Source organism: Poeciliopsis prolifica, unplaced genomic scaffold (genome assembly GCF_027474105.1).
Source record: "Poeciliopsis prolifica strain line A6 unplaced genomic scaffold, Auburn_PproV2 SCAFFOLD023, whole genome shotgun sequence".
Classification (NCBI taxonomy): Eukaryota; Metazoa; Chordata; class Actinopteri; order Cyprinodontiformes; family Poeciliidae; genus Poeciliopsis; species Poeciliopsis prolifica.
The window spans coordinates 2,888,731-2,912,884 of record NW_026562398.1 but is presented as its reverse complement, the minus strand read 5'-3'; the positions used below and the strand labels follow the sequence as shown (position 1 = coordinate 2,912,884).

Sequence of the window (24,154 nt, the reverse complement as noted above, 5' to 3'; positions counted from 1 at the left end):
GCAGTGTTTCCAGAAGAGTCTGCAAGCTGGCATGGAATAGGCCTCTCTTTGTTTCCTGTGAGCCCCACACAGACCCATCGCTGCTCTTTGTCCTGCGCCTCTTTCACTGACAGACACACATCAATAAGAGCAGAATGAGGCCAGAGAGTTCGGTCAGCTGTTTGTGTGTTTGTGTTTCAGTGCAGTGCATTTGTGTCAAACCCAGAAAAGAAAACAGCGACTACAAAAAAAAACCCCCCTTGCAACATAGCTACATAGAGTGTGTATGTGGACTTATATATGTGTGTGTTTTGGTGAGTGACATCTATGACCAGTGGAAAGTGCAGCATATCTCATTCAGCAGCTGCAGAACAACAGTAAAGCCAGGAAACAGGAACAATCGTTATTGTATTAACGTGTGTGTATGTGGGGCTCAGAGGCAGATAATGGCACAGTTGTGCCAGCTGTGACAGTGAAGGAGATGACTTCAGTACGCTGCACAGACTGTGATAAGAAACGCAGCTCTTTGTGTCAAATGGTGATGCAGAGTAAACGAGACAACGGAGGCAGAGATGTTACAAAGGAAGTGAAAGACGGCACATGAATCAAAGCCATCGAAAGGTCTGCTGCATTTTTTTGCCTGGTTGTATTGGGTTTAACCCTGCCACCCAGTTAAAGTGAGGAGGCGTGCAGCAGGTAGTTTGCTCTAAATATTAGTCACATTTTTTCCCATTGTCTGATAAAACCCAGAGGGAGTTTTGGCACCTCGATGCCAAGGCGGTGCTAACCTTCGAGGAACAGGATAAACAAGGGAATGCGCAATGATCTCCTTCAACAAGTGTTGACGTCAAAAAAAAGTTCATAAAACATGCTTGCACATGTACTAAGCTGAAGCTGCCAAGTAGTCCAACCAGAAATTTAAACCTTTGTGTTTTAGGACTTGTTGCCCTTTGTTGTCGTTTCATATTTCTTAAATATTTGGATTTTATTTATTCATATACATCAAGCATGTTGGTCTAATCAAATAATTAAAGTTTTCATTCTTTAGCATTTATTTGTTAATGAAGGGAATGTGGATGTATAACAGTCCAGCATATTGAATAAATCTGAACAGGTCAGAGCTGAAGCCTGGGAATGAGTAATGATCAGATTGCAGGTTTAACATATTCTTAGAAAATGTTTGCATTTACAGGAGAGGTCTTGTTTATAGAACACCTTGTGTTTGTATTCAACACCACAACAGGTGCTCTAATGAATAATTTAGAACCTTCGAGGAATCAACACCGGTCCAGCTACAACGACAACAACACAAACTAAATTTGTCCAACGACTGAAGGGCTTGTTTTATCACCTACTAGCATGTTTGGTTTTTCAGGGATAAACAGATTATGTAAAACATGCTAGGCTTTCAGTAGTGCCTCACTTAGATGACTGATGAATGTTTAGCAGACGTGATCCAGCTCATATTCCAACAGGTCTGCGAGAGCATAGTTAGCCGTCAACAGACTGGAAACCACCTACACACCAGCTGAAATATCATACCACCAACAGTATTAAAAGCATGCAGCCACTATGGACAATGGGGAGAGTGACCAATGTCATGATCAATGGTGACTTGGCACAACAGATGGGGGAAACCTGCCAACTCATTAGGCCAAGAAGCATTTGACTCTTTGAAGCTCTTTATGCTTCTAGCAGGAGAGAGTCACAGTCACATAGAGTCAACCTGAAACCATTTGCATTTGGGTCTTCGATATGGGATGCAAATGAGCGTGTCCAAGAGGATTAATTCTTATTTGAAACAATTTAATTACTTCAAGTGATGTGCAAAATTTTTGAAGTTTGACTACAATTATTCAGGCCTCTAAAGTCTCAGGTGATAAAACTGACCAAGTGATTGAACATGTTAAAAAGGAATAAATGAATTGTTCTGTGATTGTAACTTACATCCATCTTTCCATCAATCAACTAACACAATCATCCTTGGGGGGCTCTGAGAGGTGCTGATGCCTATCTCCAGCAGTCTGTGGTAATAAAAATAAAATTACTCTGGCATGATTTTATTGAAAGATTTTTGAGAAGTAAAATTTAACAAACACCAATAGTTTTAGGGATGTTCAGACTGAAATATGTTTTGTCCATCAATATGCATCTTCTCAAATATATTGGAGGCACTTAACCAAAAACAATGCAAATTTACAAAAATTACAAAATTTCAAGTTACAAAATCATTTCAGTGGACGGATTAGTATAGCACCTTTGTGTTTGAATGAGAAGATGTTCAAAAATTATGGAACATTGTAAGTAGTACTCAACATTATCTTTCTTAAGGAACCTGAGCCGTAGCACTGGAAGAAATTATTTATGGCAGAAAATATTTATGGCAGAAAAATTGGGACATTAGAATCCTCCTCCATTGTTGGTGTTTAGCGATATCTCAAATGGCCAAGAAATAAATAAAGATTTCTTTAAAGAGAAGATTAAGTTAGCTTTGAAGTTTATGTCAATTTCATCATCGTTTTACAAAATGCTAAACATTGTGCCTCTTACATTTAACCCTGATTACCAGATACTCAGACCCGCTTTCAAGTGTCAACTCTTGTGGTGCTGAGCTGCCTTTGCCTGTTTTCTGTTGGGAGGGATCAGAGGGAGGCTAGTTGCCACGAGAAACCACAGCCTTTATGAAGGAATTTCACCTTCTATCTGGAAGTGTGGGAGTAAGCTATAATGGAGACAAAAACCTGCCAGAAGCAAACATGGAATAAAGTAAATGCTCCTGCACATACAACATACAATTTAGGATAGAAGCAAATATGGCCTTTTTTTTTTTTTTTTTTTGGGGGGGGGATGTTGTCCAACTCTATTATAAGAGCATAAAAATAATAACTAAAAATATTTTATGTGTGAAAAAGGGTCATTTGTATTGTTAATTTGGATGTATCACTTACAACTCATCCTTTCATCAGTAGAAAATATTCAAGACCAGTAACAATCTCCATTGGAATAAATATCTCAGAAATGGTCACTCAAGGAAAGAATGTCATAATGTCTCAATGATAGCCTAATCTTTGATATATATACTACTGAGATCACTGGAAAATAGCTTGGTTTGCTTGTGTTGGTTGTCACAAGGACAGATTGACAACCAAATCAGCATGACCAAAGTTGACCTTACAGTCATTGCTTTGACAATGAACTTCTCTGTATACCAAGGTGTTTTACAGTCAAACTAAAGACCATCTGAGCAAAAGCTGAAGCTTGACTGAGACTGAGTCAAGAAACAGAACATTTATCTCAACTACAGCAGCAAATCTACACCAGAATGACTAGAATAAAATTAATCAAAGCGTTGCAGTGCTCCAGTTACAGTCCAAATCTAAATGAAATGTGGTGCGAAATAAAGACGGCTGTGTAGAAATAGATCCTCACAAACGACAAGGAAATGAAGAAACAGTGAAAAGACACTGGTTAATGCGTATTCTCAGAAACAAAGGTGGCTAATGAGGACACAGAAAATGATTACTTCCTTTCACTTTGACTAAATGTTAAAGCAAAGACATCCAACAATTGGGTTCAAAAATGTCAAGATGAAAAGTACTCAGAAAAGGACAATATTTAAATTATTATTCTTTCCACTGAAATCCAAAATCTTATCAGTGAAAATTACATCCAAACATTTATCCACCGCCTTTCCCTGTGCAAACTATTCTGACATAGAGGTCAAAGTCCACAAAAGTCCCCGAGGCCGAACTTTGGGCACACCTGATGTAGAGTGACTAAAATAAAGAATACTTACATTTTTTTATTATTATTTGTTTCTGAAAAGTACATCCTCTTCTAGGTTAAGAGGTTTTACGTTGTCAGGACAAAATTAAAGTCAGAGGCACTTCGTCAGATTAAAAAATGATTCAGCTTTAACCTCAAATGTGCAAGTGATTAAAAATTACATCTGTTTGCTCTGTTTTAACAGAAATGTAGGTCTTCAACAACAACTCTGCTGCTAACCATCAATCTGGGAAACAAGATAATCTGAACTTCAGTGATCTCATCAGTAATATTAAAATCAATCTTCACAGATACAAATAGTTTGACATTTTCATGACTAAAAGGTTTTCAAAGTCTTATGAAACAAAGTCACAGGTAATAATTTTAGGAACCATATTGAGAACAAGTACCTCATCCCAATTTTCTAAATGGTGCATGTAATATTATTGCATTAATCTTGTCAAGCATCAGCATGTGTTAAATAACCACAACCATTAGGTGATTATTCAACTAATGAATCATCAAAAACTAACTTAAAATCTGTGATAGGGATGCACAATGTAAATGAACATATAAAGATTAAGTATATCTATTTTTTGCATGCATCAAAATCAAAACAATAAATATCACAGCTGCAGAATTTTATTCCAGCCTCTACCAAGTTGTAAGGTTTTAATCTTTCATTGTTTCAACAGCATACATTTGGAAATTCTATTGAAACACTAGTTTTGCCCTCCAACCCCCATTTTCATGAAAGACATTAATAAGTTTTGACAATCAATAACAGTAATATAAAAACCATTATATGAGTGACATCCCTACTGCTAATTTCATGTGATTATTCTGAGTCAGGGTCAGCATCATTCTGAGAAACACACTGTGGCTGTTCTTACGGAGCTAACCAACACTTCTGGAGGCCAAATTACACTGCAGTCCTGTCTTCTTAGCCTGCGTGTCTTCAGGATTCATCACCACTAGTATTAAAGTGTTTTAATAAGCTGAGCACATAACTGAGGGTGAAGCAACTCCCATCCTTAGAAGCCGCAGAGTTCAATCTCGTATGCGTCATGCTCACTACCATCAACACAAAGATGCACAATACATTATGCTCCTACAAAGACCTTTAATTCTGAGTCCAGGCCCAAGAAGGGATGGAGCAATGTGAGCGCAGCAGGAACAGGGGGAGGCGGGGAGGGGCAGCGTCATCATGGTGGTCTGACCATCCGAGTGAGACGTGAATAGCTGTGCTGTGTTAGCAGTGCCCTGAAGGGGCAGCCAAGCTCTCAGCCACTTAGCAGAAACAGCCAAACAGATACCAGGATGCATCATGTCATGTTAGACTCTTCCAGGCCTCTACATCACTGCACAGACAGAAACAGTTATCAGAATGTATGAGTGGAGTGAAAAGGAGAAAAACAACCTTCAGTCATTGCAGAGGAGGTGACAAGCTTCCACATTTGGTCAATCTGCCCTCAACCACCAGCATGAGAAAAAGGGGAGATGAACTCTGTAATCCTCGACTACTACCTTCCTGACTGTATCCCTGTTTTTAGTATGCATACCTGTTTTTCTTCGACAATGACATAGAAAAGCTAAAGAAAAAAGGGAAATAGCCTTCAGACACAATGAGGCTGCAGGCTCATAGGATTCTAGAATTATCTTGTTTTAATCTGGGGAAGAAATTTTTAAATAATGCAGTTGCTTCACAATATTTTGAAAAACTTGTTTTATGATACATTTCTTACCAGCCTAGAAATATAAATATATAAACAAATATAATTTGTACAGATAGATAGATAGATAGATAGATAGATAGATAGATAGATAGATAGATAGATAGATAGATAGATAGATAGATAGATAGATAGATAGAATTTCTCTTCTTCTCTATAACAATAAATTTTTCTTCTTCTCTATAACAATAAATACGGGTACTGTTATGACAGGACAAGACTGTTACGAAAGATAAGTCCAAAAATTCACGGTTGAGTAACGCAAAAGCACTTTCTGTTCTATATAAATAAACTTACAGAATACGGTACTTGGTGTGTTTAGTGGAAACATTCAGGAAAATAAAAGTGACCAAATCCGTGAACATATCAGCTCAGTTCAAGTCAAGCGCGTTTTCGACAGCAGTTTCCACCATTCAGTGTAGAGGACTCAGGTTGACAGTCCCGTTAGTGTCAACGCGCAAAGCTGCTAATACGGTAAATTATCAACAGCGAGCCTCTGACAGTCAGAGGCTCAACAGGCATCACAAACACGCACAAACTGGCGGTAAAAGGCGCCTCCAAAAAACAAAAGCAGAAACACTCAACAGAAAGAAACATGAAACACTTACCACGAGTGATGAACTGTCGGAACTGACAGCCCTTAAGCAAGCTGCACCCCTCCGATGAGAGCCGCGCACACCACGGGCCGCCCTCCCTCCCAAAAAACATAGATCTGACGTAGAGGCGTAAGGCGTAACCAAAGATTGTATGTTGAGATGATGACTTACTCAGCACTTTTAAAACAGAGACCGACGTCTCTCGTTAGAAAACAGGCCGACTTTCTGCAGCTCGATCAATAACTGGCTATGATCGAAAAGTTGATTTATTTTTTTAAAGAAATATTATCAAAAGGTAAAAGTATCTATCTTTATACGATAGATTTGAAGCACTTATTTCTTATAAATGTATTGCTCATGGCATACTGCTAAAGATTTTATCTATGGAAATGTCAACCTAAAAATATTGCAATACTGTATATTGTTGACAGTAATGTATAATTTCCTCTGAGGCTCTTAATGCACCCCAAGATTCTGTAATAGTAACCACGTATTTGTAATTATATTTATAGTTAAACAAACTGAAAAATTACAAAAAGAAAACAATCCAATCTAGAATCAGAAGTATAAATGTCAGTGAACAATTTGTTTCATCCATGTTTTTTTTTCAGTTCTTGTGGGCAGAAATTCAGTTCAATAATACTTTAAATTACTTGATTTTATTAAATAATTAATCAGTACAACCACATGTTCCAATTTTAAAAAATACAGAAGAAATGTGGACACGCAGTTTTGTGAAGCTGTAGAGCTTCATATAACTGCCTCAGTCGTAGTCTTCACACTGATGCCAGTTATTCAAACATGATCCAGAGAGTGAGGGGAAAAAAACCCTTGCATCTCAGTCATTTTAGGAAACGCAACTGTCTCTCATTCTTCTATACAAAACACTTGTCACAAAAACAGAGCTCTGCATGGATTGTTTATTGGAAATCGGATGAATGGCTATCTTGACTTCTTCTGAAGCAAAAGAATAAGCGCTCAGTGATTTTTGCTGTCGATGTCCTGGATGAGGCCTGCATGGGTTGATCCTCCACCAGGCCCTGTTGTGATGAAGTATTCGAAGCATTGGAAGGATTTGACTTGAACAAGACCTCTTAAACATTGCTTGTCTTTTCCTCTGTCATCAAGCATAACATCAAACATTGTTTTCTTGTTGCAGGTTATATTTAAAAGGCCTGTTGAAAATAGTGCAATTCAAGAGGTTTAAGTAAAGACTAAATGGTGAGAATGAAAACCTGCTCGAACCACTGTTCTTTCCTCCAGTGGCTAACAAATCAAGCTTTTAACAGGTCTGCAATCCCTCATATCTCTCTTGGGTGGCGGATAACATGAAAAGAAGTATTACAACTCTGGGTAATAAAGTGTGAGGTTGTCGTCTCAGAGCTGTCGTAACTATGGAAACTACATCTCACTGCTGAAATTTCTTTTTGTGATTTATTCAAAACCTTCAATGGGAGTTTCAATCATAAACCAATAAAAATCATGTTTTGGTTATTGCAATGCTGTAACACATTCCCTTACTCTTTCTCAATAGGAAGCTAAAATACATTAATACAGTACATCTTTTATATATCTAAGATCGTCTTTTTTATTTTTCAAAGTCTGCTATTGTTGGATAAGCTGCTCATTTTTCTATAATCGCTATTGTTTTCTGCGGGATTATCCATTTAATCTGCTTGATGTCCTTGATTGACTTACTTGTATTCTATTGCTGTCCACTAGATGGCAGCATTTACTGGGAAATGCAAGGGATAAGCTCCATGCTGTTCTTTTCAAAACTTATGATAGACCTTTTTCACGGCAACCGGAAGCTGTATCTGAAAGGGCTGCGGCACTTCCTGTTTTGGTGACTGTAATTCAAGTACTCTGAAAAATATCTGCAGGTGGAGTCTGAGGTGCTGGCAAACTATGCTGAGATGTTGAGGGTCAACGTGCTTCCTGTGGGATTCATCATATATTGGTGCAACTCCAGATGGTAAGGTGTACGACCCGTCAGAATCACCCCCGTTTGGACTGGTTGAGGTAAAAAGCAGCATGAAGAAAACTGAGTGGTCCAGGATGACCTCTCAGTTTTGAGGCGTTCACACGCCTACTACTGGCAGGTACAGGGTCAGCTGGCAATCAGCGGATTGGAATGGTGCGACTTTGTCACAGACACACTAACAACAATAACTGTTGGGCAGGTGTGACGTGATGATCAAATTAAATCTAAACTGGACTTATTTCACTTCAACACCTTCATTGGTGTTGAAGTAAAATAAGATATCTTATTCATGTCAATGCAATAAGAATTATAAAATGTGTAACTAACCCTTTTGTTCCTTTGCATTTCAAATATCCAATCTCAAGCTGTGTGAATCACTGTGAATAGTTGTTACTCATGAAACATACAGAGATGTGCAAATGTCTTTAAAAGGCAGTTGGATAATTTACAAAAATGTGTTTTCTTAACTGTCTTGACACTTATGTTTTAAAATTTTTCTCCTTGAGGTTGTCTTAAGTATTTTTTTAAATCAATGTATGATGTGCAATTATAAAATATGAAATAGTTATGGATTTTTTTTTGTTTTTACTAGATATTGTAAATTGTACTTGATTTGTTTTCCTTGCAATTCAACTTAATACAAAAAGAAAGTCAAGTGTGCTGCCAAAGTGTGTTTTAATTGAATATTGTTTGCAAAAGTCTAGACATTTAACTTTTTACATAGCATTATAACAATTAACATACAGAAATAATTTAGTCTGCAACACAAAATGGGCCTTGATAATTTGCCAAAACACAACAGTTGTGCCAGATTTGATTGACAGTTCCTATTAAAGTAAGAGGCACCCAGATGTGGTAGCACTTTACTCTAGCGATTGCTCACTCTACAATGATCCGCAGCCGAGCAATGGTCTGGTCCACAAAATAAATTATCAAAACATACGGTTAGCAATGAGTTTTAATTACATATTTGAAACATTACTTCTGTGAAGATCAATAGATGTTGTGAGTCGGAGCATGTACGTATACAGCCATTGACTTAATCTCTCCACAAAATACATAACCACATAATCTCATAATTTCATTATTATGTGATCATAATAATAATATTATTATAGCAACAGTTATATTTTTACTGAAATTATCTTACATGGAAAATATATACAATATACTATCGTTTACCTGCGGGTGGATGTGCCGTGTCGTCATGATCCGCAGTAGCATCTTTAGCCTAGCTAGCTTTTGAAGGACAAACTGCCGTTTCTTAGGAAAGAAAGCCGTGCAGTGAAGTTATTCGCAGGAAGCTCCACTTCTAAGGCGGCTGGTGGTGGATCCGTTAACAAAATCCTCCGTGTGAAGTGGCGGCTACATACGAAAGTGCTCCCCGTCTTTATGCAAAAGTCCGGACCTTCATCTCTTCGGATCGCCTGGATCCACTGCCTCCATTGGTCCGGGTCCGTCGGGAACGCATGATATGACAGATCAGACTGTTTTCTTGCCCCACATGAACAACCAGGGACTGAACAAAAACAACTGCGCCCAGCCTTTTAATGCTAACGCTATAGCCACCGGAAGTTGTCCCACTCCACATCCGCCCCGGCCACGCATGATTGCATGTGTGTTATTAAATATGCTCCTGGATAACTTATCAACAAAGGTTACATGTATTTACCACAGACTTATGTAGTTTTGACTAAACAAACCACATTATCACCCACCTCTTGTGTTCAAATTAAAACCATGAAAAGTTCCATTGTACACTTATTCAGGGAAAGTAAGTGAACCGCACTATCAGAACCATCGTGACTCTTGAGATTTATTCCAGCTGTTAGAGCATTTTAAAGTTTATGTAGTATGTTACTGAATTGAGAATTAAAACTGAATCCCTTTCACCCAAACATATGACAGAAACTGTGAATTTAGGCATGTTGGCATGGTTTACATGGTTCGCTAAAATTCAAACTGAGCATCAGAATAGAGATGAAAGGAGATTTAGATTACTTTGAAAATGGTGTGGGTGTTGATGCCAGGCAGGCTGAACTCTGAGTATGTCATAGACTGCTAATCTACAGAGATTTACTTGCAAAGTCATATCTGGTTTACAGAGAATGGCCTCATATTCATACATACAGGGGTTAGTATATATATGTATGTATCCAGTGAGAAGTGACTGTAAAAAATAATGATTATGATAACAATAATAATACAATAATACATCTTGTTAGCTGTCTTTGAAGACACCCAAGAACATTTTACAAGAATGCATTAAATTAAATGCATTTTGAATTTTCTGATTTGAAAATAAGAGAGTAGAGTGACAAAGGCTCCTTATGTTGTTGAGGCAGACAGAGCAAACAGCGCGATGTAAATGATAAAATGCAAATTAGTGGTGATTTGCATTTTGCCCTGGTCCAACTTGAAGATAAAGAAAAGTAAGGCAAAAATAAAAGTGAGAAAATCCCCAGTTCTTAGGTTTGAAATAATCCAGTTAAGATGTCGATAATGTAACATAAATGTAAAAAACTGTCATTTCCAAAAGAACTCACAGGCAAAGTTATCAGTAAGGACGAGAGCGAGCAGGTGTTGGTGACATGCACATAAAAAAGGGTTATAATTGAAACTCTACTCTGTTTTAACTGAATTGATGTGTAACAATTCCTCTCAACACTTCCTACTGGACAGCTACTTCAGTTTTACAGCTCAGCCAGAGCATGATCTGGTTTTACTCTGTTTGTGTGTGAATGTCGTGTTTCTGCAAAGGCCACATCCCGAGAAGGTTTTTCACACTATCTTTATTTCTTAAAATAAAAATAAAATTAAAAGAAGGTGAATAAGAACTCTCAGTCCCTGCGTGGTCGCACTAAGAGCTCTCACTGCACCGTGAGAGGCGGATATATCTCATAGGTCATCAAAAAATGTTACCCATCCTGCAAATGATCATCACTGTGCTTTAGATTGCTTTGCATCATAAATTAAATGTTCAATCACATCAATTACAGGTTGAAATTGGACGTGTGAATGGTATCAATTCCCACTGGGCCTGTGAACCATATCTTCAGCGGTGAACTGATATGATGAGTAATTAGCTGCCAAAGAGGTAGAGAGAGACTCTTAATCATTGTGTCAGAGTTGTTTTTTTTTTTTTTTTTTTTTTTTTTGCAAAATATGAGGTGAGCAAAATGTTGGACTGATGGAAAAAAATACCCTGTAGAACAGGAACAAAACATTAGATGTACTCAAAGCTGAAGTTATTGCTGAGCACCCTAAATGGCTACAGTGTGTTGTTTTTCTATATGAACTAAAGTGCCACCATTAGCCAAATAACTAGAGCGACACTTGTGAACAGTTTCCCACAAACGGAGGCCTACCGAAATGTATGATATGTGGCAGTGGCGGGCAGGCTGTTTTTCCTGCTCCCACGGTACAGCAGAGCATAATGGGGAAGATTAGTCTGAGCGGCTGATGCCTGGTGACCCTTTTTCTGAGAGACCGGCAGACGAGGATGCTGGCTCTCAGTGGCCCTTGTCAATTAGAGCCTCCTCCCTCACAGGCTGGGCCTAATGAAGCGGCTGGAGTGTAGGAGTCGAGCCGGGCAGGCAGGGATCGATGCCCACACTGCTGAGGGCACAGCTGGGGGGCAAAGATGGGAAAGCCTGGGGACTGAGGGACTCCATCTTCTTCTTTTATCATAATATACATCTCCTGGAGGAAGATGTTCTCTCATTTGACCTTCCAGCATTCCTCGTCACTCCTTTTCTCATGCTGTTGCTGATGTACGTCAACAGTGCAAACATTGACAGGAAAGCTTATGTGACGCCCAACTTAAGATAGCTTGAAACTAGACTGAGTAGTTTGTGTGGGTTGATTTTCATCTTGTGAAACTTGTAGGAAGAAGAATCACTTAGAGTGAGCACACAACTTTATTCAAAAACTGTAATAGATTCTAAGATATTTTTTATAAATGAGATAAAATGATCTTACAAATAAAATGAAACTGACATGATCTTCTTTTCTGACAAGTTTTGTGTCCACTGCTTTGTATAGGTTTGTCGAAAAGTTTGCAGTTGTAAAGTAACACATGAAGTTCAGTAGATATCACTACTTTTGCAAGGCAGTTTAACTGCATATTAACCTCAGAAACAAAATGAAATGAAAAGCTCTTATCAAGAGGCTACTGGGGATAGTCAAAGTCCTCAGAGGGTAAGTCCTATTTATTTTTAAATATTGTCTGATTTTCAAGTGCAAGAAGAAATAACAATCGTTAAGAAAACGCAGAAACCCCCCCCAAAAAAACTCTGATTTCATATTCCAATCATGTGAGCTATCGCTCAGTCCTTGATAAGGTCAGGACCCCTCTGCCTCCTCCTCTGTGTTCCTGCACCATCAGCAGTGATCAGCATGCTAATACAAATAATTGCCATTTCTTGTACAGGATTTGCATTCAGATGGAAAACACTGGCCAGCACTGTGGTCAGTAGGGATGATGTGGGATCTGTGACCTCCACATGGGACACAGAGATCGATTAGCAACCACAACTTGATCACCACACATCTGCCAATTACTTTATTGCTGTAAAAAAAAAATAATAATAATAATTTTTCCAAAACACTCCATCAGTGTTGTTGCTTAAAAACTGAATTGAATGATTCAAATGTGGTTGAAATATCAACTCACTTCCGCTGTAATCTCGGCTTACTAAGCAACCTAAACCGGTCATGACAAACGCCGTTAATGAAACATTTGAAGTTGGTGTGACATGATAAGCAAAGTTCTTGTTCTTCTAATTAAGGAACGGAGTGAAATGACTTAATGGTGCATAAGTCATGTTTGAATTGAACTAAATCTAAAGTTTAACGACATGGAAAGGATTTTCTAGTAATGAGGTATATTTAGTCAGAATGTTGAGATAAAGACAAAAAAAGGAAAAAGAAAATGCAGAGGGACTTTTAATGATTATTGTAATTATATTTGAATGGCTTTTCTCTTTGGATGGCTGGGTTTGCTCATTTGGCCTTTAACCCTGCAGTGCAAAAACAACAATAAAGAATTGCTGATATGTGTTTGAGAAAGACCTTGTGTGCTTCATTGATCAGATTTAGAGCAATGAAGCTTAACAGCAGCAGACGAAACTTGAGTGTCAATCAGTGGCTGTTTCAAAGCAGTGACATTCTCATTGTTGCTAATGTGCAGCCGATACCTTGTACAAGCTGTCGTGTTCACAAAGAAAATAGATCATTTGAAAGAAAAACTGTAGAAAAATGTGTATTTAAGATCAAAGTAGTGTTTTTCAGTCTTCTCACTAATGTTAGTTCAAGGGAGATTTGTGGGCATGAGAATGAGAAAATGTTTTGAAATGATTTTTTTTTTTTTTTTGGGAAGTTTTAGTACAAATAAAAATCTGGCATCAGAAGTTTGGTCGTGTGCTGCTGTAGCTCATCTGTTTCGAGGTTTGATATTGATTGTAATACCTGATTGCTTGTGTGTTTATGTTGCTCACCTATTGTTTCAAATCACACTGTTCTCTGACTGGAGTAAGCCACGTCATTTCATGTGAAGTGAGATTTATCTGGGCAAAGTTAGATACACATGGGTGTGTTTTTGCTATTTTTGTTATGTACATGAGGCCAAAATGTTAACTGATTACATCAGACCAGAATAATTCAGGCATCTGTTAATTTTGAGCAACACTCACTTGAGAGTGAGATTGTGACAGCCATCTTAGAGGATTAAGCTGTTTTTTAGTGGCAAGGATTTAAATCAGGGTAAGTAGGTGTAGATTCTCACTTCCTTGCACTGTAAAAAAGGAACCTCAGGGGTTATCACATTAACAAAAATATCATGTACTGTTAACTAAATAATTCCATGTTTGAGCCAAAAACATGATACAATCATGTTGCATAAACAAGATATTCCACAACTTCAACGTTTATAAAATTTAATCATGTTGAGCTAACATGATTCATTATAGTCAGACCGATCCTATGCTGAAGACAACGAGTGAGATCACGGAATATCACGCGAGTTCACGCGAGATTACAGGAAGCACGGGATATGACGCGAGAAACACACGAGACAATCGGTTTTCACTCTGAACGGAATAAAATGTATTCATGGTGAGATAACGTGATTCAATTAGGTCAGATAATTACATCGGGGCGTATTACATTAACAAAAGAATATCATGTACCTTTCACACAATAATTTTGGGTTTGAAACGACAACATGATAAAATCATGTTGGATAAACAAGATATTCCACAACTTCACGTTTATAAAATTGAATCATGTTGAGCGAACATGATTCATTATAGTCAGACTGATATTGTGCTGAAGACAACGAGTGAGATCACGGGATATCACGCGAGAACACGCGAGACAATCGTTTTTTTTTCTGTCAACTGGACTAAAATGTATTCAAGGTGAGATAACGTGATTGAATGACGTTATCTCACCTTGAATACATCGAATTAGCATACACACACACACACCCACACACACACCCACCCACACACACACACACACACACACACCCCCACACCCCCCCCCATATATATATATATATATATATATATATATATATATATATATATATATATATATATATATATATATATATATAATTATGGAATCAATATTAGTCAAAGTTAATCTAATAAAAAAACAGTGACGTCAATTCCAAAGCTCTATAGTGTCAGACTCATCTCCCGCCGAAGAGGATCCAGCGACATCAAGAGATTACAGAAAATCACGCGAGATAACTGGCTTGCACCTTGTTGGGTTTTTCTCAAGACAAGCGGGGAGATTCCTACTTAATTTGAAGAAGGTAAGAGTCAATCTATTTTCATCCATCTAAATTCAAAGACAAATATGTAACTTAAAATCATCAGACATTAGAAAAAATATTTTGCTATGTTTTCTCACGTGTCTGTAATTCCTAAACCCAAGTCAGTGACTAACATGTGCTAACATCCCATGAAGTGATGATTAGCTGGCAATTATCTAGCGTTTCTCTACCATTTGCACCATTTTCTACTTGTTCCATACTTGTGTCACATTATTTCATGTTTTGTAGATTAAGTCGGTTAGGTTAAGGCAGATAGCTTTTTGTGATATCATTGGTAAGTTTACATTTGTCGCCGCACCATGTTAGGTACATTCTGTGCGAAAAAAGTCTGCAGAGCCATATGTAGTGTAAGGGTCACAAAGCTGCTGCCAGAGACACAAATGGACCCAGAAATGTCACAGTTTTGCTCCTCCTGAGCTCCCTGGAGGTTTAGTGGATTTTCAACACACGGATCTAACATCAGTCTATTTCTAACTATTTTAATTCTATTTCAGTAATGTTACTATGGAGGTAAATGTAGATACACACACTTTGGTACCTTTCTATCATCATAGAGATTCTTAATAAAAAGTCTTAAATATCAGTCGGGGAAACCTGCAGAAAGCATTGCCATTGCTGTCTGAGCTTTGTTAAATGTTCCTAAAATACCTGTTAGTTATAAATTTCTAGTATATTTAGTCAGGCTAAAACTCTCAATGGATTATCCATCATTCCTACTATTCCATGAACAGACTTGAGCTTTTTTTTTTTTTTAAATACATATTCCTCTGCTGTAAAGATGTCGTTTTTTATTGGACTCTTCTTTTTTGTCCCCAAATAATTGTAGCTCAGAAACAATTTTGAAGTTCATTGGTTTAATTTTGAAATGTTGACGTTTTTAGTGTTAATTGTATGTGCGCATTTTGACCTATGTTACTATTACTTTCTACCATGTTCAATTCACCACTGTTCTGCACATATGTGCTTGCATGTGTCCAGTGGTTATATTCATGAGGCATTCAAGGGACTTGTACTAAAAGATACAACTTAGCTCACTATGATTGCATATTTTAATGGCTGAAAATATATCTGATCTCTTTCAGAACATCACCAGATCACGTGTCTGTCATCCAACTGCTTACGTACTGGTCAAGGGGGTCATCGGCTATCAAGTTTTAGATTTCAGTGGCTGATAGTAAGTTCTGAACGTAGTGGGAGCGCTTATAAAGTTATTGTTCAGCTAAACTTGTATTGGCCAGATGTGGAAATGTAAGGAGTGTAGTCTCTCTCTGTCCCATAGGTATGAGCTGTTAAAACATTTTAGACTTCAACACCGGCATATGCAACGTTACCCATGCCCACACACAGACTGCCCATGTACTTTTAAGACATGGGAATGCTTTGCATATTCATTTAAGTAGAGTCCATCTAAAACAAACCACTCAGGAGCTACGAGAATTGTCAACATACAGTTGTCATTTGTGTCCATGTAGTGATCTTCCTACAGTGAAGGACTATTTTTCACACATTAACAGACATTTGAAAAGTAATGAACAGTCAGTTGTATGTTTGGGGGCTGTCATTTTGCAACAAATGTATATGGAACATTTCATTCTCACAAGAACAGAAAACATAGTCAATATACATTGAAAGATTTCAAGCCAGATGTAGTTAGAAATGCTAATGTTTCCAAACAGAATTTTGAGGATGCATGTAGTCAAGATGACTCTTCTGTTGAAGCTGACAGTGCGTTCCCTACCACCGATTTAACCGCTAAGTTGCCTAAAGTAATTGAGAAGAACTTTGCAGCAGCATTGCTGAAGTTGGAACATGTGCACATGTGGCAGGCAACATATTGACGAGCTTTACAGGAACTGCACTACTTGAGTTCAGTAACATTACCCCTATCAATTGACATTCTTGAAGGGGTATTTAAGAAACATGGATTAACATCTGATAGGTCTGTGGTAACAGAAGTAGCCACTGCTCTCTGTACTTCTAACACATTGTTCAAAGCCATAGAGAAGGGGGGTCCCCTAAGCTCAACTTATCTCCGCAACAAGTATTATAAGGAAAGCTTAAACGTTGTAGAACCCATTGAATATGTTCTTGATGCCAATGAAAATAAAGTTTTCAGTATGTACCTATACTGAAGTCTTTGCAGCAGATATTAAAAAAAGATGTTGTGGACAAGGCAAATGAAAACCATGGCGTCCAGCAGAGTAAAAGGGTGAGATGTGAACATCAGACCTACAGTTCTCCTCAGGATGGTTCACACTTCCAGCAAAACAGTTTTCTGTCAGTGATGAGATGAGGATTTTGTTACGTTTATACATAGATGATTTTGAGGTTTGCAATCCTTTGGGTACTTCTCGCAGGAAACATAAACTTTGTGGAATCTACTGGACTCTAGGTAATTTACCTCCAGGCTCATACTCAACACTATCGTCCATTTACTTGGCAGTGTTGTGTAAAACCAATGATCTAAATAAGTATGGTTATGACAGTGTTTTACGTCCTCTGCTTCATGACATAAAAACTCTGGAGCAAGATGGAGTTTTCATTCCATTACTTGGTAAATATCTTAAGGTACAATCCAGTTTGTGGTGGCAGATAACTTGGGGGCTCACAGCATTGCAGGTTACAACGAAAGCTTTTCTAGTGGGTATATGTGCCGATTTTGCACAGGAACAAGATCAGACATCCAAACAAAAGAGGTAAGATCAGGTGCTTTCACCCTCAGGAGTAAAGAACTCAATGACTCTTTTGTGACCTCAGCTCAGAAAAATGGGACTGGATGTTTTGGGGTGAAAAGAAGTTGTCCAATCACTGATGCTCTTGCCCACTTCAGTGTTGAGACAGGTTATCCTCCAGATATTATGCACGATCTGTTTGAAGGCATAGTACCAGTGGAGCTTGCACGATGTTTGACAGTACTTATATCCAAGAAGTATTTCAGTCTTGACATCCTCAACAAATCCATCCTGCAGTTCCCTTACAAATGGACCGATAAGAAAAACAAGCCAAATGTCATCCCTAACGGATTTTCAGGTCGTGCAACAATAGGTGGAAATGCCCATGATAATTGGACTTTGTTAAGACTACTTCCATTCATAATTGGACACCTGGTGCCTGATGGTGAAATGGCATGGCAAATACTGTTGGACTTGAAAGATATTGTTGAGCTTGTAGTTGCTCCAACACAGACAGATGAGACCATTGGCTATCTTGAGGGGAAAATTTCAGAGCACAGACAAAAGTACCAAGAGGTCTTCCCTGATGTGCAACTACTCCCAAAGCATCATTATTTAGAGCACTACCCTCAACTGATCAGGATGTTTGGGCCTCTTGTTGAACTCTGGACTATGCGCTTTGAGGCCAAGCACAGTTTCTTTAAGCAAGTTGTACGACACATCAATTGCTTTAAAAATGTGCCCCTCTCACTAGCTGCTAAGCATCAGCTCATGATTTCATATCACTTAACATCATCCAGCTTTGATAAAACAAACCTAGAAGTTACCAATGTCTCAACAGTACCTCTGGATATTTTGAAACAAGAAATAGCTCAGACTATTGAGAAGAAATTCCCTGGTACAACTGCAGTTCATCTTTCCAAGTGTGTGTCAAACAAAGGTATTAATTTCAGAATTGGAATGATAGTTACTCATGGGAATACAAGTGGTCTTCCTGTCTTTGGACAGATTCTTCAAATTTGTATTGTTCAGGGGAGACTGTGCTTCATAGTGAACAAGCTTTATGGGTGGTACAGAGAGCATTTCAGAGCCTTTGAGCTGAGTTTAGGGAAAACCACAGACACCGTTCTGTTAGAACTTTGTGAACTGGCCGATGACTACCCTTTGGCAGACTACTTTGTGGGTCCTCTGAGACTGGTGACATTAAAAAGATACATAAATATCAGGTATGCTTCCTTTTAACATTGATGGTGTTCTCAATGTACTTATTTCTGGGCATGGAGACTTCATAATGCAGCATTTCTGTCCAAGCTGTTGTTTCATATACAACAATGAAAAAGTTAAATTATTTCAGCTTCACAACAAAGCAACATCAGAGAGATAGAATCAAGTTAAATACACCAGTGATTTTCTTCAAGTCATTCTCCTATTGTTGTTTTCTGCTGTTTTCTGTTTAATTACCTATGCTTTACCAGCTGGGTAGTAGTAGTTGTAGTGCTGTTCTCTTGGTGTTGCTTTGATCCAGTTCGGATGATCATGGCCCATTCATTTGATAGTAAATGCTTATGTGGCATTATCAGGTAATCACAATTCTCACATTTATATTTAAACAGCATGGCAATCCTCATGTTTGTACTATAAAATATCAATGACAATTAGTCTTTCTTTTGAATTTAATGATCTTTTCTCTTTCAGGGAGATGTAACATGGCTCTTCCAGTGAAACTAAGAATCATTCTTGGAGAAAACAACTCACAGAGATTGATCCTTCCAGATGGGATGCCTGAAACTGTCATGGGACTCATACAGGAAATTAAGACACAGTGCAAAGTGGATGGGGACTTCAGACTTCAATTCATGGATGTTGAGTTTGGGAATGAATTCACCAACTTGGACTCAATGTCAGACATCCAGAACAAAAGCTCAATCAAGGTCATCTTTAACTCTGCACTGGCCCAGCCTGATGAAAACCCTGCCATTTCCTACTCTGCTGATGCAACCTCCCGCCTGCTGGTCGACTCCTCATCTGTTCCAGATGAGGACTCAGAATCAAATGCTGAATCAAATGTATCAAATGCTTCTAGCTCATTTGATACAGACACAATTTCTACTCATCACTCTACCTCCTGGAGATCCACTGCATGGCCCAATGTCTTCCCCATGCCACGGTTTGCTTATGATACTCAGCTGCAGCTGGAGAGGGCTAATGCTGCTTTCCAAAGCACTGGAGTGTTGTTGAATCCTGATACTAAACTGAAATCTGCGATTCTTGATGGTTTAGCTGAAACAATAGTTCAGTACAAAGTGTATCTCTCTGACAGGCAGTTTGATGAGGTGGCAGAAGCTCTGGTAACTAGTCATCCGTGTTTGAAGGAGCCAGGTTCAGTGACTGGTTATGGTGGATGGAAGACAAGCCTGAAGTATAAACTGGCCAACTACCGTACAAAACTCAGACAGCTTGGATGTGCTGAAGTTGCTGTGAATGCGTTGAAACACAAACCAGAGTCCAATTGCAGTCCTGCATATCGTGTGAAGAAGCCAAGAAAAGCCGAAGTAAATTACTGCCCAAACTATCCAGCTGGTGAAACAGCAGAGACACTGGAAGAGATAAGAGTGATGATTCTCTCAGAAATGAAAAAGAAAAAGAATCAGCAGAAGTTGGCAGAAATGATGGATAAGAGCTTTGCACTCAGAAGACAAGAGGTAGTTTGCGAGGCCCGATGATAGCTGATTTCAAAATGAGGTGGCCAGCTCTCTTCCATCCGCGTGAGGTAAGTGGACGAATGTGTATTAGGAAATGCATGCAGTGTGTCACAATATATATTGATAAGCTTCTGACAAGTTCCTCAAACATGTCAATTTAATGAAGGCCAACAAAGATGATGCTACCATGCCAAACTGAGTTTTGTCTGTTTTTGTAGGTGAGTGCAGAGTTTAAGAGGATCACAACGATCCATTTGGAGTCCACATTCTTCTCTGTGCTTGATGGTCTTTCTGAAAAGCTAATGAGGAAATATGCAAAGAAAGGTGGCGTTCAGGGAAATAAAATCAAGACCATCATGGCACCCATAACGCAGGTGTGATGTCAACATAAAAGTATCACTGAGAAATACTTTATTATAAAAATGACTTTGAGAATCACATACTTCATTTAAGTAGAAGGATGTAGACTGTGCTGAAAATTCTCTACTTTTCACAGATTTCTTTAATATTTATGTCTTTATTTAAACATCTCACAGCCTCAGTTAGATGTTTAAATAAAATGTCAAACTCCATTTTAGTCATGGCATAATGAAGGGATACTAACAATTTTAAATATCTTTCAAACAGACTGCAAGCCACTGATCACTTTTGTTGTGACTTCTTTTGAATGTAGCTGTATTTTCAAGTGTGTGAACCTATACTGCTGGAGTTTTGAGATTGTTCTCATTGTTTTTTGATCTGCGTATTTAGGAAGACACTGCTGAGGTCAGACGGGAGTGCATCCTCAAAGGTCTGTGTGTCTACCTAAATGAAGATCCAGATAAGCTGGTGAGGGAGTACATGGTATGTTAAATTCTCTTTGTGTTTACAATAGAGGTCCTAAGAGTTAAAATACTTTCAACAACTAAGGTCCATGAGTGACTCAATCAATGTCAGTCTAATTTATTTATTTAATTACATGTGAATTCTCTCCCCCCCAATACCCTTCCCTAACTCCCTTAGGACGTTGATGAATGTGCTAAAATGGCCATAGCCAAGACTGTCCTCGGAATCATTGTCATTCGAGCAGAGGGTGCAGATCCTCATCTGGATGTTGGGATTGTCCTGGAGGGTGTGGAGGTGATGAACAGCTTGGGCAGTGTATCGTCCTCAATAGTGATGCTGCTGGGACTGATCTATGCTCTGAACTTGAGCTACCCTCAGGAGCTCAAGCATACTTTTGAAGTGATACAGAAAATTATTATGAAATTGGATGGGAAGAACTTATCAAAGAAAGCACAAGCTCTCAATATCAAACTTTCCCGCTAATTTACCTTTTTAATTTCATTTGGAGAATCAGTGTTTAGGTAGAAAAGATTGAAATTGTTTCAGTTCTCTAGGGTCAGCACATATACTGGTATGTTTTATGTTATGAAGAATTGGCTGGAAAATCAAAACTGTAACCTTTTTGTAGTTGTTTTCTGTTTCAATGTCCAAGTCAGCTGTGTTTTGTGCAAAAAGATGATGTATAACAATTCCGAAAATAAAATTGTGTTGTACCTTTTCTAATTGTTGAGTGTTCTTCCTACACTTTCACCTAGTGCTATCTTAAAATGCTTGATTAACACTTGAAAAAATGTCTTTGAATTAACGTCATGAATAATGGAAAGGATTTCCACACGATTAACTAGCTGTCTTTTAGCATGAAGCATATTTGTTGAGCTAACTTGCTTTTAGTGAGTTGGACCTACTGAATCAGGTAGTGTGAAGGTACCACTGTAAAATAAGGTGGTTTCAACTAGATTCACATTCATCTTAATGAAGTCACATCAATGATTTGGTCCTAAACATTGCAGATTAGTTGGGCTGGCTCTATTACATTACACTGGGTCACACTATAGTAACTGAGTTAAAGGAACCTTTAAAACATATGTTGAGCCAACACATTTCATTTGAATTTGAATAACCTTAATGAATGGAGTAGAGCCAACTCATTTGATTTACAATCATCCATTGCATTACCATAATTCTGGTTAATCCAACACATTTGGTTTAAATTAGAACAACCTTAATGAATTATGTTTTACAAACTCATTTTGTTTATATAAGAATAACCACAATATATTACGTTGAGCCAACATGTTTGATTTAGAATCACCCATTGAATCACCATTGTAACAAGTTGAGCCAACACAATTGGATTACATTGGAATAATCTTGATAAATTAGGTTGACCTAACACATTTGCTTTAAATAGGAGTAACACAAGTACATGGTGCTGAAATAAAGCAAAGTAATCAGGTGGAAATCCTTTCCATAATTTTTTTATGTTCATCCAATGACTTATTTTTTTCAGTGTGGTTCTCTCTGGTTCAGACATTTGACTGCATTTAATTTTGGATGTTGCAACAACCACACCTATTACCCAGTTGATACATTGCAGATTGTATTGGCTTCAATTAAAACCTGTGAAGGAAACAAAAAAAAAAAATGGTCACATTAGCAGGAGTGACACAAATACCAGATGAAGGGATTACCTTTGGCTTCCCCGAAGGTAATCCCTTCAAGACAGATTTATCTAAAAGCTGAAAATTACTCAAATATCACTAACTTTTTAAGTTTGACTTTTGTTGTTGCTTTTCTTTATTAATAATGAAAAACAGCAGTTGAGAATTTTTTAGTGCGGAAAATCAAGCAACCGTGAGCTTGTAGTTTAAATCATCTGCTAAAGCTATTTGTAAATATCACTAAAATAATTTATGTCATGAAAAAAATGTATGTTTATTTCTAACAATTAGGATGATGTAATTTAAGTTGTTTGGTTCATGTACAGCAGCCTCGTGTCTCCTGTAGCCATCAAGGTATTTTGTAGCTATGTTTGTAATATTTTGTAAATTTATTGGTTATTGGTGTAATTATTTCACATCTTAGTTTAGAGTGGACAACGAAAAATTAATCTTTTAAAGACCTCCGAAGTGGCAGGCGGCCTCGAGGTAACTTTTGTTGAAGCACGTGTCACCTGTCTACTTGTAAATGCATCTGCATCTAAAGCCAGTTTTTACAGCGTCTAAAAGAAGCCGTGCCGGTGTTGTCACTTTGGAGCTACACCATTGAATAACAAATGCATCACAATGAACGCTTCACTCCACATGAGTAACACCACAAGAAAATTTCCGTCTCTTTGCGTTGTGCTAATATAGTGTATCACTTTGCTGCAGCCTCATTTTGTCTTATTAAATTCTGTGCTGAGTTTGTAATCTAGTAAGAGCATAATGATAAGTGCAAAGAACAAACACATGCACAGTGGGATGCAATGTGACTGCCATCTATGAAACCTTATGATAACATATTCAGTGTGGCGATTGATCCAATCTAGGACTTTTACACTCCCTAATAATCTCAGGTGGCATTTTTAAGGCGATCCTCCAGGTACAAACAAACATAACTAATATGCAGACTTCCAATACATCCAATAAAGTTTGCACTAAAGATAATTAGACAGCTCTGACCTTCCCAAAGACAGCGTTACGACACCCACCAATCTCAGCAGTGCCTAATTAGAAATAGAGGAAGAAAATGTTTGCTTTTTCTGTTAAGCGCATGCCTTTTTATAGTCAGTTTTAAACTTTCACAGCACATACTTGGAAGGAAGCTGATTATCAGTTTGCTCTTTTCATCATCAGATCAAAACAGGAAGGGATCGTAATTAGACGTGCTGCACCTGTGGACCAAAATTTAACCTCCGTGCTATAGTATTGGAAAACATTGAATTGAAAACCTTTACTGTAGTTTGTAAAAGAGCATAAAGAGAGTAACGGCATCCAGCTGGATCTGTTCATCACCACAGAGCACATTTAGCATTTTTCCGAGTCAAAGTGCTGACTGGGCACTTTCTCTTCT

General features: G+C 38.0%; 1 protein-coding gene across 4 annotated transcripts in view; it reads right to left on the bottom strand.

Moving 5' to 3' along the window:
- Positions 1–6,172, bottom strand: part of tmcc1a (transmembrane and coiled-coil domain family 1a) — a 42,111-nt gene extending 35,939 nt beyond the window's left edge. Inside the window, exons 1-2 of one of the 4 annotated variants that reach the window (XM_055046004.1) lie at positions 2,530–3,082; positions 1,927–2,003 (exon numbers count right to left, since the gene is read on the bottom strand). In XM_055046004.1, the coding sequence (XP_054901979.1) occupies positions 1,927–1,940 (14 nt within the window). In that variant the 5' untranslated portion in view covers positions 1,941–2,003; positions 2,530–3,082. Of the gene's footprint in view, positions 1–1,926; positions 2,004–2,529; positions 3,083–6,085 lie in introns of those variants that run through there. The other 3 variants (XM_055046005.1, XM_055046003.1, XM_055046002.1) reach the window with 3 other exon arrangements.
- Between the last annotated feature and the right edge of the window lie 17,982 nt (positions 6,173–24,154).